The sequence below is a fragment of the Eriocheir sinensis genome, unplaced genomic scaffold (genome assembly GCF_024679095.1).
Source record: "Eriocheir sinensis breed Jianghai 21 unplaced genomic scaffold, ASM2467909v1 Scaffold258, whole genome shotgun sequence".
Classification (NCBI taxonomy): domain Eukaryota; kingdom Metazoa; phylum Arthropoda; class Malacostraca; order Decapoda; family Varunidae; genus Eriocheir; species Eriocheir sinensis.
The window spans coordinates 21,814-37,500 of NW_026111563.1; the positions used below are offsets into that span (position 1 = coordinate 21,814).

General features: G+C 42.7%; 1 protein-coding gene across 1 annotated transcript in view; it reads right to left on the reverse strand.

The window, feature by feature from the left end:
• Window positions 1–593: 593 nt before the first annotated feature.
• Window positions 594–15,687, reverse strand: part of LOC126991299 (putative glucosylceramidase 4) — a 22,053-nt gene continuing 6,959 nt past the window's right edge. Inside the window, exons 2-12 of the mRNA XM_050850076.1 lie at window positions 15,496–15,687; window positions 14,732–14,864; window positions 12,815–12,968; window positions 11,333–11,493; window positions 10,951–11,029; window positions 6,341–6,496; window positions 5,004–5,148; window positions 3,920–3,999; window positions 3,367–3,477; window positions 3,087–3,262; window positions 594–909 (exon numbers count right to left, since the gene is read on the reverse strand). Of these exons, the coding sequence (XP_050706033.1) occupies window positions 795–909; window positions 3,087–3,262; window positions 3,367–3,477; window positions 3,920–3,999; window positions 5,004–5,148; window positions 6,341–6,496; window positions 10,951–11,029; window positions 11,333–11,493; window positions 12,815–12,968; window positions 14,732–14,864; window positions 15,496–15,687 (1,502 nt within the window). The 3' untranslated portion in view covers window positions 594–794. The remainder of the gene's footprint in view (window positions 910–3,086; window positions 3,263–3,366; window positions 3,478–3,919; window positions 4,000–5,003; window positions 5,149–6,340; window positions 6,497–10,950; window positions 11,030–11,332; window positions 11,494–12,814; window positions 12,969–14,731; window positions 14,865–15,495) is intronic.

Consider the following 15,687-nt stretch of genomic DNA (forward strand, 5'->3'; position numbering starts at 1 on the left):
AAGGGAAATGGTAGGAAGGGGAAGGGATGGTGAAGGAAGTTAAGGGAAGGGAAGGGAAGGGAAGGGAAGGGGTGAGGAGGAGAGGGGAGGGAAGAAAAGGGAAGGAATGGGAAGGAAATGAGAGGAAAGGGAGTAGTAGTAGTAGTAGTAGTAGTAGTGGTGGTAGTAATAGTAGTAGTAGTAGTAGTAGTAGTAGTAGTAGTAGTAGTAGTAGTAGTAGTAGTAGTGGTAGTAGTAGTAGTAGTAGTAGTAGTAGTAGTGGTGGTAGTAATAGTAGTAGTAGTAGTAGTAGTAGTAGTAGTGGTAGTATTAGTATTATTATTATTATTATTAGTAGTAGTAGTAGTGGTGGTAGTAATAGTAGTAGTAGTAGTAGTAGTTGTTGTTGTTGTTGTTGTTGTTGTTGTTTTTGTTGTTGTTGTTGTTGTGGTGGTGGTGGTGGTGGTGGTGGTGGTGGTGGTGGTGGTGGTGGTTGTTGCTGTTGTTGTTGTTGTTGTTGTTGTTGTTGTTGTTGTTGTTGTTGTTGTTGTTGTAGAAGTAGTGGTAGTAGTCGTAGTGTATTTATGTATAGGATCACTATTAATTGTGCTTACTGTCATGGAATCAACATTTTATTCCGTCTCCTCAACGCTGTTTGTTAAGTATACGCTAGTTTTATCAGCTACTGTATTTGCTATGTGTACATTAGAATAGATTCAACATCTATTTTTTTTCTTAGTCCCTTCTAATTGCAGTGAGGCCAGAGGACGAGAAGACCTAGAAGATGCCGTCCAGCTTGTCCTCTCCCTGCTTGGCTACACACCAGGCGTGGGCACCAGGATGGTCACGATGGCCTTGCCGGGCAGAGCGAAGTTGACGAACTCGAGGCCACTTCCCACGTCCACACTCACCAACTCCTCGCTCTCGCCCCTGGCAGAGATGGAGAAACAGGAGGGAAGATGAAGTGGGGGAACAGGAGCATGAGAAGGTGGAAGAGCATCAAGTAACTTGATCATCAACTATAATCTGACCTTTCTGATCCCCATTATGGGTTCCGCTAGGGGCGTTCTACTGGTGATCTTCTTGCTTTCCTAACTGTCTCTTGGTCATCCTGTCTTAGCCGTGTCGGTAAAACTTTTGCTGTTGCCCTAGACATATCAAAAGCCTTTGATAGGTTCTGACACAAATCTTTGCTTTTCAAACTACCCATCTTCTCTCTGTACCTTTATTTCCAGTTTCCTCTCTCACCGATCTATCACTGCTGTAGTAGACGGTTACTGTTCTTCCCCTAAACCTAGCAACAGTGGTATCCCACAGGGCTCTGTTCTATCTCCCACTCTCTTTCTGTTGTTCATTGATGATCTTTCCAAAAACGAACTGTCCTATCCATTCTTACGCCGATGACTCTATTCTGCATTACTCAACTTCTTTTGATAGAAGGCCAACCCAACAGGAACTATACGAATCCAGGCTGGAGGCCGCAGAACGCTTAACCTCGGACCTTACTATCATTTCCGATTGGGGCAAGAAGAACCTGGTGTCCTTCAACGCCTCAAAAACTCAATTTCTTCACCTATCAACTCGACACTACCTTTCAATCACCTATCCCCTATTCTTCGACAACACTCAGCTGTCACCTTCTACACCAAACATCTTCGGTCTATCCTTAACTCAAAATTTTAACTGGAAACTTCACATCTCTCTCACTAAATCAACTGCCTCGAGGTTGGGCGTTCTGTATCGTCTCCGCAAGTTCTTCTCCCCCGCACAGTTGCTATCCATATACAGGGGACTTGTACGCCCTCTTATGGAGTATGCATCTCATGTGGGGGGGCTCCACTCACACAGCCCTCTTGGACAGAGTGGAGTCAAAGGCTCTTCGTCTCATCAGCTCTCCTCCTCTTACTGACAGTCTTCTACCTCTTAAAATCCGCCGCCATGTTGCCCCTATCTATCTTCTATCGATATTTTCATGCTGACTGCTCTTCTGAACTTGCTAACTGCATGCAGCCTCCCCTCCCGCTGCCCTGCTGCACTCGACTTTCTGTCCAGACACCTTATGCAAGAGTTAACCAGCATCTCCATTCTTTCATCCCTTACACTGGTAAACTCTGGAACAGCCTTCCTTCGTCTGTATTTCCTCCTACCTATGACTTGACCTCTTTCAAGAAGTGTATCAAGACATCTCTCCACCTGAAATTGACTTCTCTTCTGGCCACTCCTTGCTTTTGTCTTGTAGGAACAGCGTGTTGCGGGCTTTGTTCTTTTCTACACTTTTTTGTTGCCCTTGAGCTGTCTCCTTTGTTGTAAAAAAACAACAACGGTCAAAATCACTTAGAGAGGAAGAAAATCAGAAAACTTAGGACCGCCGACTATACGTACAGTAAAAGGTCTCTGACTTTTGCTTATAACACTAAAATGATGCCTGTAATATTCATGTTTTTTAGCCGCGTAGCCTGATGGTGTAGCTCTCAGCTTATTATGTCAGAATTTTTCGAGAAAAAAGTATATTACAATTCATGAAGATATTTTTTTTGATATGTGTTTGTGGAGATGTCCTCATTTGGCGAAGTGATCAGTGGCGTTAGCAAAGGTAAAGGTAAGGTAAAGTTCGGGCAATGCACTAAGTTGCGCTGGCTTTGGAGCTCTTCGTCTCATTGCCTTTGATGGATAAGAGCCCACAACTCCGGCATACGGAGCAAGTTTGACATCCGGGTTATTACAGTTTATCTTCCACAGGATTCTTCAGGTACCCTTTTAATTAATAACTAGCCCAAAGGAAGGAGGAACACCTGAATCGGCTGTGCCAAGGAATTCTAAGAGTGCTGAGCGCTGACTGGCCTGGCCCGTGACCACATTCGGCATTGCGCATTTTTAGTAGTTACGCATACTAACCACCACACCCTTGTTTATCTACATCGAAACTGAGAAGTGTTCCTTATTCCTTATTCGTTCCTTATTCGTGTGTTTGTGTGAGCCCCACTTTTTGTCATGTGCGTTTGACCACAGCGTTTTCCTTTATCCAAGTTACACTTTCCCCTCACAGATCTTCCTTCCCAATTCTCTCAAAACATGCAAGCAGTAGTAAACACATTTGCCACACGTACGTATTGAGCAGGACAACCGTGGAGGTGGCGTGATCGACGCTGTGGAAACCAGCAGCCACCACGCGGTCGGACCCTTCGGATACTGTGGTAGAGACGTAGTGACCACCAGGCTCAATGAACTTACTGAAGTGACCCATCGCGTAGAACATGGGCTGCTTGTAGAACTCTTGGTCTGCCTGAAATATAGAAGCGGGGCAATGACTGACTAATAGACAAAGATGCATAAGGATACACAAAGATAAGAAGAGACAGAGGAAGAAGAGCCCATGCACACACCCACCTCGTTCACGATGATGGGTGAGTCTACGAAGTTGTCGACCCAGTTCGGTCCCCCGATGGTATCAAGAGCCATGTTCCAGTCCACCCAGCCAGTCGACCAGTGGCTTACGTCCTGTCAACACGAAACAACGAACTTGACACACAAACTCTTTTCACGCAAACTTAGACACACAAACTCCACTTCCCTTCCTAATCCCTTTCTTCTGTGTGTCCTCCTGGTTCAAATTCAGACAAGCCGACAAGTAATATATTCGCCCCAGTAGAGCTTTCGATTATTTCCTTAGCACCACGGACGAAGACGGGGATCATTTTTAATTCATTTTTATCTGTAACAACAAGGAAGAATAAAGCTTTCAATTCTTCCTAATCTGGAATTGCGTTGAGGAATATAGCACGAGGAAAAATATATCTTTCAGTTCCTCCTCATCAACAAGTATGGGGGAAAATATATCTTTCAATTTCTCTTCATCTACAAGTAAGAGCGACGATATAATATCCAATTTTTCTTCATCTACAAGCACAGGAAATATAACTCAGGCTTCTAAAAGACTCACCTCAATGATGTCGTAGGCGTAGTTCTGTGCCCTGCTCCAGTCGCCCAAGATCACCCTCTCATCTGGATCTGCGGCAAAGCCTGAACACAGCAGAGAAACAATAACTAACTGGTTTTGTTTGTCTGTTGGACAAGCTCCAACCCTTAACCCTGGACCTCGCTAATCTATTGCTTTATATCTCTAACATTCGCTTTGGGTATGCAGGACAGGCGTGGCTAACTCAGTGGCTGAAAAACAATACAAAAATGATAACGGCAAAGGTAAAGTTGGGGATGTGCCACAGCCACCCGCTGCCTTGGTGTTTATCTCCGTCTCGTTGGCCCTGAGTCCAGGACGCAGGGGAGGCGTGACTTCCTAGTTGCTACAGTTTGCCTTCCCCAGATTTCCCCAAAAGGGAAGATAAACAGGTGGGTGAGCAGGGTGCCGACTGCCTGGGCCGAGATTTGAACGCGGACCGGCGGGCTCGTAACAAGGCGTGCTGACCACCACACCGTCTTACTGGAGACGCAGAGTAAGAACAAACAATTTGGTGTGGCACAAAGTTGCACGTTGAACTTTATCACCATTAATCTTAATCTGTCAATTGCTATATAAGATTAAATCATTATTTATTGCGCTTAGCCATCCATTGATGTTTGTAATTGCTGTGCATTACCAGTTTGCTATACAAAATAATGAGTCTCTACCCACTGCCAGCACCGCGTCACCTTAACATTCCTGTCTCGCCTCCCTCACCGCTCTGTCTCCTTTAGTCACATCTCTGCCTCGCGTCAGTGCCTCACTTCACTTCTTCACCACTGCCCATGGCTGCCTCATGACTGAAAGCATGCACCAGCGCTCCAGTCATTGTGCATGGAGGCTACCGTTTGGATCTCTCTTCTCTATATTTTTCTTGCCACACATCTCCAGACTACTAGTTTGCTACCATCTCTCTCTGCCCTCCACCGCGGCCCTGACACTCACCGTCACAATGTTATTATTATTATACATCTACACTTTCCTTGGTATCTGTTCTCACTTGATGATATAACTTTGTTAGTCTGTCACTCTGTCTATCAACTTGTCTTCCACTCCAGGCACTCACCGCCACAAGCCTCTGTGTACAGTAGGAACTTGTCTGGGAAGAGGTCGTTCAGTTCAGTCAACACATAGGGCCCAGTGTTGTTGTCTTCATACCAATGCACCGCCGTGCCATCAACATACTTATTAGCGTCAACATCTTCCAGAATCTGCAGAACAAAAAGAGTCAGGGCGCGGCTGTTGGATAGACATAGTGACATGTTGCTGACTGGCAAAGTTCTCTGAGGCGTTGGGAGGCCTCGTGCTCCATTGAGTTTTAATGCTTTTTTTTTAAACTAATGCCGTCTAGTCTTCTGGAGGGTCTTCGGGATGCAACTATTGGTGCTAAATGCAACTGGTGAAAATCCACTAGGGATTTGTGGCTCGAAACGGTTGTTTGTACATAGCTGTAGTAGCCCTGCTTTATGTAATGAGAATCTGTTAATGCTTATTGAAAAATATAGTTTGACGATATTTTCCAGACACGAGCAACACAGTATTTCCAACGCACACGGCGCACATCACACATAAGACTTTATTACACCTTGCACTGAATGGTTATTACAGAGCCGGATATTGTAATTGTTGTGTATTGACTTTGATGGCCTACAGCAGTGGCTCTATACATATTTTATCACCACGCCCCCTCCAGGAATGTGTCCTTCCCTCCACGCCTCCCACACGTCTATAGATAAAGTTTCTTCCTAACCCCCTAAAAATGGTAATCCTATACTAATTAGACTAAAGAAACTAAAGTTAGTAAAAGCGTCTCCATTTTTTATAAGCTTTTCAATATCAGCTCACGCTCTTGTTCCGAGAATAGCAAATATAAGTAAAGCTATGCATACTTTTCCCCCAGAGCTCTCGCCCCTCTAGTGGGGCCCGGTGTGGGGCCAGCCCCCAGGTTAAGAACCACTGGCCTATTGGATCCAAAGATATACATCAGTGTCACAAGTTTATGACAACATGTCAAGTATTGGGAGGCGCGGAGACTGCTCATAAATTCAAGGATCACAGTCTCGAGTGCAGACTTCTCTGAGCCTCTATTTTTTAATAATATTGTTTTGCTCTTTGTCTCTATCTTAATTTACAAAGAAGGAGTGAAAATATGCTTAGTATAGTAAAAAACGAGCGAGTATCACACGCTTCTTCAATTAAGCTGCCCCAAGACTTTCCCTACGTCACCTGGCGACAGTAGGATTCGAACCACCTCTTCCCTTCCAAGGCTCAACGGTCAAGCTCATTGGACCACCCAGACCATACAACTGTCTTGTAAATGCTCATACTGTATGTTGTATCTCATCATAACAACCAGTCCCGCGTGAAGACTGTCCATCGCAGGGAGCACAAAGTCACACTCACCGTCTGCGCATACCAAGGTAGGGAGTCGCGGTTGTGGTCCACCACCATGAGCTTGATGTGGCCCATGTCGGCGGCCTCCAGTGTGGGTCCCAGGTTGGTCTTGATCCAGTCCCGCATGTCCTCGGCCGACCAGGCGCACGTGTTGAACCAATAATCCTGAAACATTGGCAAGGATGATTCATGAAAGTCTTTTTGTGGTGTCGAGGCAAGGATGATAATAATTGTGATGAAGATGATGGCGGGGAGAAAGAAAGAAAGAAAGAAAGAAAGAAAGAAAGAAAGAAAGAAAGAAAGAAAGAAAGAAAGAAAGAAAGGAATTAAAAGGAGGAAGAGGAGATGGAAAGAGAAATGAAGAGGAAAGGGAGGGGAGGAAACGAGGAAAGTAGGAGAGCTAGGAGGAACAAAAAATAAGGAAATTGGTTAAAAGGAGATGAATAAGAACATAAGAACATAAGAACGCAGGAGTCTGCAAGAGGCCGGCAGGCCTGTACAAGGCAGCTCCTTTGAACCTAAGCTCCCGTGAGTACAGACATTGACAGGAGGTTCTTCTCAAACCGAGTCATCCGCCATTGGAACAATCTTCCTTCAAAAGTAGTGAGTGAGAATACCTTCAACTCCTTTAAAAATCGAATCGACCGCTATTTCGCTACATTGGAAGTGAACTCAGTACCGAGGCGCTTTCTCTGCTCTGCAGGCTGACCACAGCGGGCAACCTCGTAATAAGAAGAACATAAGAACATTATAAGAACGTAAGGAGTCTGTAAGATGCCGGTTCGCCTGTACAAGGCAGCTCCTGTAAATCTATCCCCACCTTACCTCACTTTCCATGAATTTATCCAACCTCTTCTTGAATGTACCTATGGTACTGGCACACACAACATGACTGCCAAGCCTGTTCCACTCATCCACCACTCTATAGGTGTACCAATTCTTGCCTATGTCTTTGTTGAATCTGAATTTGTCTAACTTAAAACCATTCGTTCTGTACCGTCTCCGCCAGTTCTTCTCCCCTGCACAGTTGCTGTCCATATACAGGGGCCTTGTCCGCCCTCGTATGGAGTATGCATCTCATGTGTGGGCCACCACAGCTCTTCTGGACAGAGTGGAGGCTAAGGCTCTTCGTCTCATCAGCTCTCCTCCTCATACTGATAGTCTTCTACCTCCTAAATTCCGCCGCAATGTTGCCTCTCTTATCTTCTATCGATATTTCCACCCTGACTGCTCTTCTGAACTTGCTAACTGCATGCCTCTCCCCTATGCTGCACTCGACTTTCTACTCATGCTCATCCCTATACTGTCCAAACCCCTTATGCAAGAGTTAACCAGCATCTTCACTCTTTCATCCCTCACGCTGGTAAACTCTGGAACAATCTTCCTTCATCTGTATTTCCTCCTGCCTACGACTTGAACTCTTTCAAGAGGAGGGTATCAGGACACCTCTCTTCCCGTGTTTGATCTTCCTTTCGGCCACCTCTTTTGTTTCTTTTTTAGGAGCAGCGAGTAGCGGGCTTTTTTTATTTTTTTATTATTGTTTCCTTTTTTTTGTGTGCCCTTGAGCTGCCTCCTTTGTTGTAAAAAAAAAAAATGCTACGTGTCCTATCTGGCTCCTTTACAACCAAAACCCTATTGACATCTCCTTTATTAAAGCCCTTCATCCGTTTATAGACTTCGATCAGGTCTCTTTGCAACCTTCGCCTTTCTAGGGAGTGTGGATTTAAATGGTTCAGTCTATCCTCGTAAGGTAAGTTTCTCACCCCTTGAATAAATTGTCATGTACAGATTCTAACATCTTGATATCCATTCTATAGTAGGGTGACCAGAACTAAACTGCGTAATCAAGATGCGGATTAACTAGTGCTAAGTGAAGTTTGAGAATGACCTCAGCGCTCCTATTGCTTACGCTCCTTGAGATGAAACCCAATACCTTGTTTGCGCTATTCTTAGCCTGAATGCATTGAGCCCTAGGACGTTGGTCAGTGTTCACTAAGACTCATAAGTCCCACTCACATACAGACCTGCCTAGAGGAGTGTCATTTAAGGAGTAATTGTGTAAAGGAATATTCCTACCTCTACTCAGAATACTACACTTCCCTACATTGAATTTCATCTGCCACTTCCCAGCCCAATCATATAGTCTGTCAAGCTCATCCTAGAGAACGCTAGCGTCCTGGTCTGCCTGGACTACTCTACCGATCTTGGCATCATCTGCGAACTTACTGACATCACTACTAATTCCTGTGTCCAAATCATTGATGAAAATTATAAAAAAAACAACAACGACGCAGCACCGACCTCTGTGGGACTCCACTCGTAACACTGCCCCAATCAGATTTTTTACCATTGATTTGCGCTCTCTGCCTTCTACCACTAAGCCACGCCCTGATCCAGTTTAAGACTCCCATCTACGCCGTAAGTCTGTAATTTTAGTAATTTTAGTAATATGGGGAGGCGGTGGATGAGTCGACAGAGTGACGGCGCCGCGTTCAGGAGGACGCGAGTTCAAATCCCCGCCCGGTGCCACCAAGTTGGGATTTTTCAGCCGCCGTCGAGTGGCTTAAAATTACCCACATTCCGTCCAAAAGACCACCTATCAACCCGGACTCTAGATTCTAGGATTAAAGATGAGCTTTGGGAGGGCAGCATGAGCCAATGCGAGATCGCGCCACTATAAACACTCGCCTGCGCCAGAACGGGCTGGGCCGACCATCAGGACCCACCGGGAAGAAGCCTTGGGCGGACCATCTGGCCCCACCATGAAGAAGCCTACCGGCGCAATAGGCTGCGACGTAAAAAAAAAAAAAAAAATAGCCGGTGATGAGGGAATTTGTCGAACGTTTTACTGAAATTTAGATATTGTATGTCATAGCTTTCATCTCTGTCAATCGCCTTGATTACTTTAGTGTAGAAGGACAACAGATTAGTAAGGCAAGACCTACCCTTCGTGAACCCATGCTGCGAGTTATGAACCATGCTTCTCTAGATGGTCCCGAATGCTCCTGGTTATAATTGACTCCAACATCATGCTTACAACTGATGTTAAGTTAATTGGACGATTATTTGAGATGGATGACTTGTCTCCCTTTTTAAAAATAGGCGTCTCATTAGCTATTTTCCATTGGCTGGGCACGTACCCTGAATTTACCGACATCTTAAAGATATCAATAAGTGGAACACTGAGGACCTCCTCGCATTCTTTCAGGACACGTGAGAATATTTCGTCTGGGCCCGGCGGTTAGTTTTTTTTTTTTTTCAACCTACCAGTCCTGGACAACCTGCCTAGTGATGATCACATCCCTCTACTTGTCGCTATCTTCACTCTCATAATATTATAACAGAAACTGTAATAAAGTATGTGTGTGTGTGTGTGTGTGTGTGTGTGTGTGTGTGTGTGTGTGTGTGTGTGTGTGTGTGTGTGTGTGTGTGTGTGTGTGTGTGTGTGTGTGTGTGTGTGTGTGTGTGTGTGTGTGTGTGTGTGTGTGTGTGTGTGTGTGTGTGTGTGTGTGTGTGTGTGTGTGTGTGTGTGTGTGTGTGTGTGTGTGTGTGTGTGTGTGTGTGTGTGTGTGTGTGTTTACAACAAAGGAGACAGCTCAAGGGCATAAAAAAAAGAAAACAACATTAAAAAAAAGCCCGCTACTCGCTGCTCCCAAAAAAGAGTCAAAAGAGGTGGCCGAAAGAAAGCTCAATTTCGAGGGAGAGGTGTTCTGATACCCTCCTTTTGAAAGAGTTCAAGTCGTAGGCAGGAGGAAATACAGATGAAGGAAGATTGTTCCAGAGTTTACCAGCGCGAAGGATGAAAGAGTGAAGATGCTGGTTAACTCTTGCATAAGGGGTTTGGACAGTATAGGATGAGCATGAGTAGAAAGTCGTGTGCAGCGGGGCCGCGGGAGGGGGGGAGGCATGCAGTTACTAGTAGTAAGTTCAGAAGAGCAGTCAGCGTGGAAATATCGATAGAAGATAGAAAGAGAGGCAACATCGCGGCGGAATTTAAGAGGTAGAAGACTATCAGTAGGAGGAGGAGAGCTGATGAGACGAAGAGCCTTAGACTCCACTCTGTCCAGAAGAGCTGTGTGAATGGAGCCTCCCCACACGTGAGATGCATACTCCATACGAGGGCGGACAAGGCCCCTGTATATGGATAGCAACTGCGCGGGGGAGAAGAACTGGCGGAGACGATACAGAACGCCCATCCTCGAGGAAGCTGATTTAGCGAGAGAGGAGATATGAAGTTTCCAGTTGTGTGTGTGTGTGTGTGTGTGTGTGTGTGTGTGTGTGTGTGTGTGTGTGTGTGTGTGTGTGTGTGTGTGTGTGTGAACCAATAGGCTTTCTGTTGCCTGCATTTCGGTGTTTCCACTTTTCTTCGTAACTAGCACTGATAAAAAAAATATTGGCATTTTTTTTAATTATAACTAGTAAAAGCTAATAGCACTTTTTTTTTACAATATAAGGCATACTAATAAAACAACTCATTCTTTTAAGTAATAAAGATGGTAGATAATGGAGATTATAGAAATAATGCTGCTATGCTCTTGATACACTGCTACGAATTTGGGTGCATCTGTGAAAAATGATCCTGTGAACGAGATAGTTTAAAACACTCGCCCGTGACTCACCTCGAAGCCTGTCAGCGGCTCATTCTGCGGCGTGAGACCCCAAATAGGCGCCCCCTCGGCCTCGTAGGCTTGAACGAACCTGCAAACACACACACACACACACACACACACACACACACACACACACACACAGACACTTTATCACAATATCTGTTACAATATTTCAATACGTCTACTTCACTTACTAGTTATTATCAGTCTCATCTATTTAAATATAGATGTATCTTTTTATTTATTTCGTAGATATTATTTATGTTTTTTTGCTTCATTTCGTGATTAATATTTTTTTCTTTCTTCAACAGTTATCGTCTTCATTTGCAAGGTAATATCAACACAATCAATCGACAAGTCTGTGGACTAATTATGACAACATCAAACGTACTTGACGAAATAGTTGGACCACGGCTGCCACATCTCGGGCAACAGTCCTCCCGTGCCATTGAACATCCCGTTTTCTTTCATCCACGCCGGTGGGGCCCAGGGCGACCCGAAGAGCAGCAGCTCCCGAGAAGCCAGTTCTATTGCCCGGCGGATGTAGGGAAGCTGAGGGGGAGAAGGAGGAGGAGGCGGAGGAATGCTTATGAGGATGAGGATGATAATAATGATGTAAATAGTGGTAACAATAACAATGATAACAACAATACTACTACTAATAATAATTATAATAATAATTATAATAATAATAATAATAATAATAATAATAATAATAATAATAATAATAATAATAATAATAATAATAATAATAATAATAATAATAATAATAATAATAATAATAATAATAATAATAATAATAATAATAATAATAATAATAATAATAATAATAATAATAATAATAATAGTAATAATAATTAGAAGAAGAAGAAAAATTAGAAGAAGAAGAAGAAGAAGGAGAAGAAGAAGAAGAACAATAATAATAATTATAATAATAATAATAATAATAATAATAATAATAATAATAATAATAATAATAATAATAATAATAATAATAATAATAATAATAATAATAATAATAATAATAATAATAATAATAATAATAATAATAATAATAATAATAATAATAATAATAATAATAATAATAATAATAATAATAATAATAATAATAATAATAATAATAATAATAATAATAATAATAATAATAATAATAATAATAATAATAATAATAATAATAATAATAATAATAATAATAATAATAATAATAATAATAATAATAATAATAATAATAATAATAATAATAATAATAATAATAATAATAATAATAATAATAATAATAATAATAATAATAATAATAATAATAATAATAATAATAATAATAATAATAATAATAATAATAATAATAATAATAATAATAATAATAATAATAATAATAATAATAAAAAGAAGAAGAAGAAGAAGAAGAAGAAGAAGAAGAAGAAGAAGAAGAAGGAGAAAAAGAATAACAATAATAATAACAATAACAAGGAGACAGAAGTCAATGAACCCTCACGCACAGTATTGATTTCTCGGTTAGTTCGTCAGCAAACCAGTTAATCACTTGCTGTTAGTACGTAATTCAGTTCTTGAGAGTGCTACGTAGTCAGGTAATCTATTAGCGAAGCATATCACCAGCTGACTAGCGTCTTTACCCTTTATTTAATCACTCGTTTCGTTAATTCGTTAAATGAGTCATGGAGCACCTGTCCTTTCTTTACCTGTGTTAATTAGTCCATCACACCTGGCCATATGCCTGTTGTTCTCTCACCCTGTATAAACACTCGCCCGTCAGTTAGTTCGTGTGTTCTTGGTGCACCTGTCTTCGCCTCACCCTGTATAAACACTCGCCTGTCAGTTAGTTCGTGTGTTCTTGGTGCACCTGTCTTCGCCTCACCTTGTATTCGTAGTCTTCCATCGTCAGGTTGAAGTAAACAAGGTCGACGTCTCCCTCCACGTCATCGTACGAGTAAGGGTGTGTCGAGAAATCACACCCGGCGATGGGAATGCGGCACAGGTTGTACTCGATTCCGTCCGGCGAGAAGTACGACCTGTGGGATTCACGCAAACATGGCATATAATACCTTTGATCTGACGTAGCGCACCTGTGATCTGGCTTAACTAAGGTTTGAGGCACCTGTGACATAGGCTACTTACATTAGTACTCCTTCGGAAGACTTGAAGAAGCCTTTATATCAAGTATTGACTGAACTCCCCGAGAGTGTATATACGTATATGAACGATTGATAGTTCAGCGTGACATCAGGGCAGGCCGTGGCATGCTAACCCTGAAAGGGCCTAACAGCTCCTACATACGAACCACTCAGCTTCCACGGTTACTTCTTTGATAGTGTATTTCCCCTTCTCTTTACCTACTAGTTATATTTTATGACTAACTTCTCACCAATCCGCGTACGTTTCCCTCTAATTTCCATCCACAATCCTGTACTCCAGCATGCCAACATGAAACACTTTTCCTTCTAGCTGAATCACAATTTCCTGATGTTCCACGACTCCTGCAACTAAGAAGACAATAAAAAGGAGTGCTTTTCCCTCCAATATTCTCCCCCTTTCCTGACATTCCATGACTCATATGCCTTACGCATAGCTGGGCGTTATCGCGATAAGTTATCGCGATACTTTATCGCTGATAAAATCGGGTTATCGGCCATCCGCTACTTATTTAAATATATATATCGGTATCTTCGTTACTTTTGTAACCAAACTAGCGATAATCGACACTTTTTTACGCCTCTCAGAAAAAAAACGTTGTTTCCTCCCTACTGCGCATGCGTGGCCGGGAGCCCGGTGTTGTATGAAAAAACTTCGGGGTATAAAATATCTTCGGTGAAGAGATTTCATACTTAGATTATCAACATTAAATCACTAGGTTATTTTTTTATGTTAGACTAAAAAATCAACATATCAAAGAGTAAAATCATTTAAGTTTGCCCCAAAAATGACTATTCACTGCCTGAAATTTGATATTCCATATTCGTTTGTGACCATGCCATTGTATTGAAGGCACACGGTGTTGTGTTATTTGGTGTCCCATCCTCAAAAGCTGGCGCTTTTATTTACAAACACTGGTCTCTCGTGAACTGCGCATGTTCAGACCAGTAAGCGTAGCCCTGTACACTCTCACAAAGCTTTGTAATACATTAAGAGTTGCTGGAAGGCTGAATCAGACATACACTACCACCATCTTCGACACTCAACGACACTCTGTACATATAAATACAACTCGTACAGAGTGTCGTTTTAGAAACAGCGAGGATGGTGGTAGTGGTATTGGATGTCTGATTCAGCCTTCTAGCAAATCATAATTACGGTTAAAAAGCTTTGTGAGACTGTACAGGTCTACGCTTGCTGGTCTGAGCATGCGCAGTTCACGAGAGACCAGTGTTTGTAAACAAAAGCGCCAGCTTTTGACGGTGGGGACGCCAAATAACACAACACCGGTTCAGGCATTTCTAGTATTACCGTCCATATGTACGTGTCAACGTGTGGTTTTCAGGTTTTATAAGTTTTCTAAAATACAGATAATGAGAGTTTGAATTCATCTATGTTTTTTTATTTGAAATATCAATATAGTATCGTTTTCGCCTATCGGACTTATCGCTAGCTAGTATCGGAATTGTGGATTTATATCGGCTATCGGTTATCGGTTATCGCCTATATTTGTGTCTCCAGTTAACGAATATCGGTTATAACCGATAAGGTTTATCAGTTATCGGTTATCGGGAATAAGGTTTTCTGTTATCGTGCCCAGCTATGTGCCTAAGTAATTCAAAACAACAACACACAGGCGTACTTCATGATCCAGTCCTGCGCCTCCGCCGGCAGCTTCTGAATATTCAATCCCGTGGCGTCCGTGAAGGCACCGCCGAAGCCGAACATTGTCTGGTACTCGAGAGTGTGGTCGAGATTCACCACCACGGTGGCTCCTGCAAGGGGGGAACAGGTGTGGGCTGGGGTACAGGTGTGCAGGTGTGGGCTGAGGTGCGGGTGTCCGGGTGTGGGCTGAGGTGCAACATTAGTAATCCGCTATATGTGTTTCAAACGGTTGCAGTCATATTCTTTTCGGAAATTATTCGTGTTAGGGAAATCCTCGCGTTGGCTGAGGCGGCCACAGGATCATGTCACTGAAGAAACATATTGTTGATTCTTTTGCTGACTCCAGACTTTGTTTTCACAGCGATCGTTTACTGTATTTTCAGAAGCAGGCAATGAACTTCATGTTAACGCAGAATGGTCTTGGCTTGTTCCATTCCTTAAACTATATTAAATTTCCACCCTTGAAAGGCTGAATGAAGCTATTCAATGTAACTTAAATGCTGTTGTTCTTAAAAAAATCATTTCTACTTGAATTCATCGAAGATATTGTCATGCTTTACTATATCAGCAAAAAGGACGTCTGCATGTTGTACCGATAAGGTTATTATCCTTTCCCTGCCTTAGAAAACTGAGCTTTCACCTTAGAAAATTAAGCTTTTTTTACGAACATGCTGTTCACCCTTACTACTTTTGTAAAATAAGAAAATCTGGACGGTACCGAAAACGTTGTCCTTGTCTTACCATCCGCTGCAGAAGCTTCGTTGAGGGAGGTCTCAATGGCGAACCTGAGCCCATCCCTGGAGGAGGTGATCCGTGTGTTGGACCCTTGTTCAGGGGCGCTGATCTGCCCCGGCAAGTCACAGAAATCAGAGTTGCACACACATACCACGCTGTCCCCCTCGAAGGTCCTCGGCACGCAGTCTGTTGCCGAGG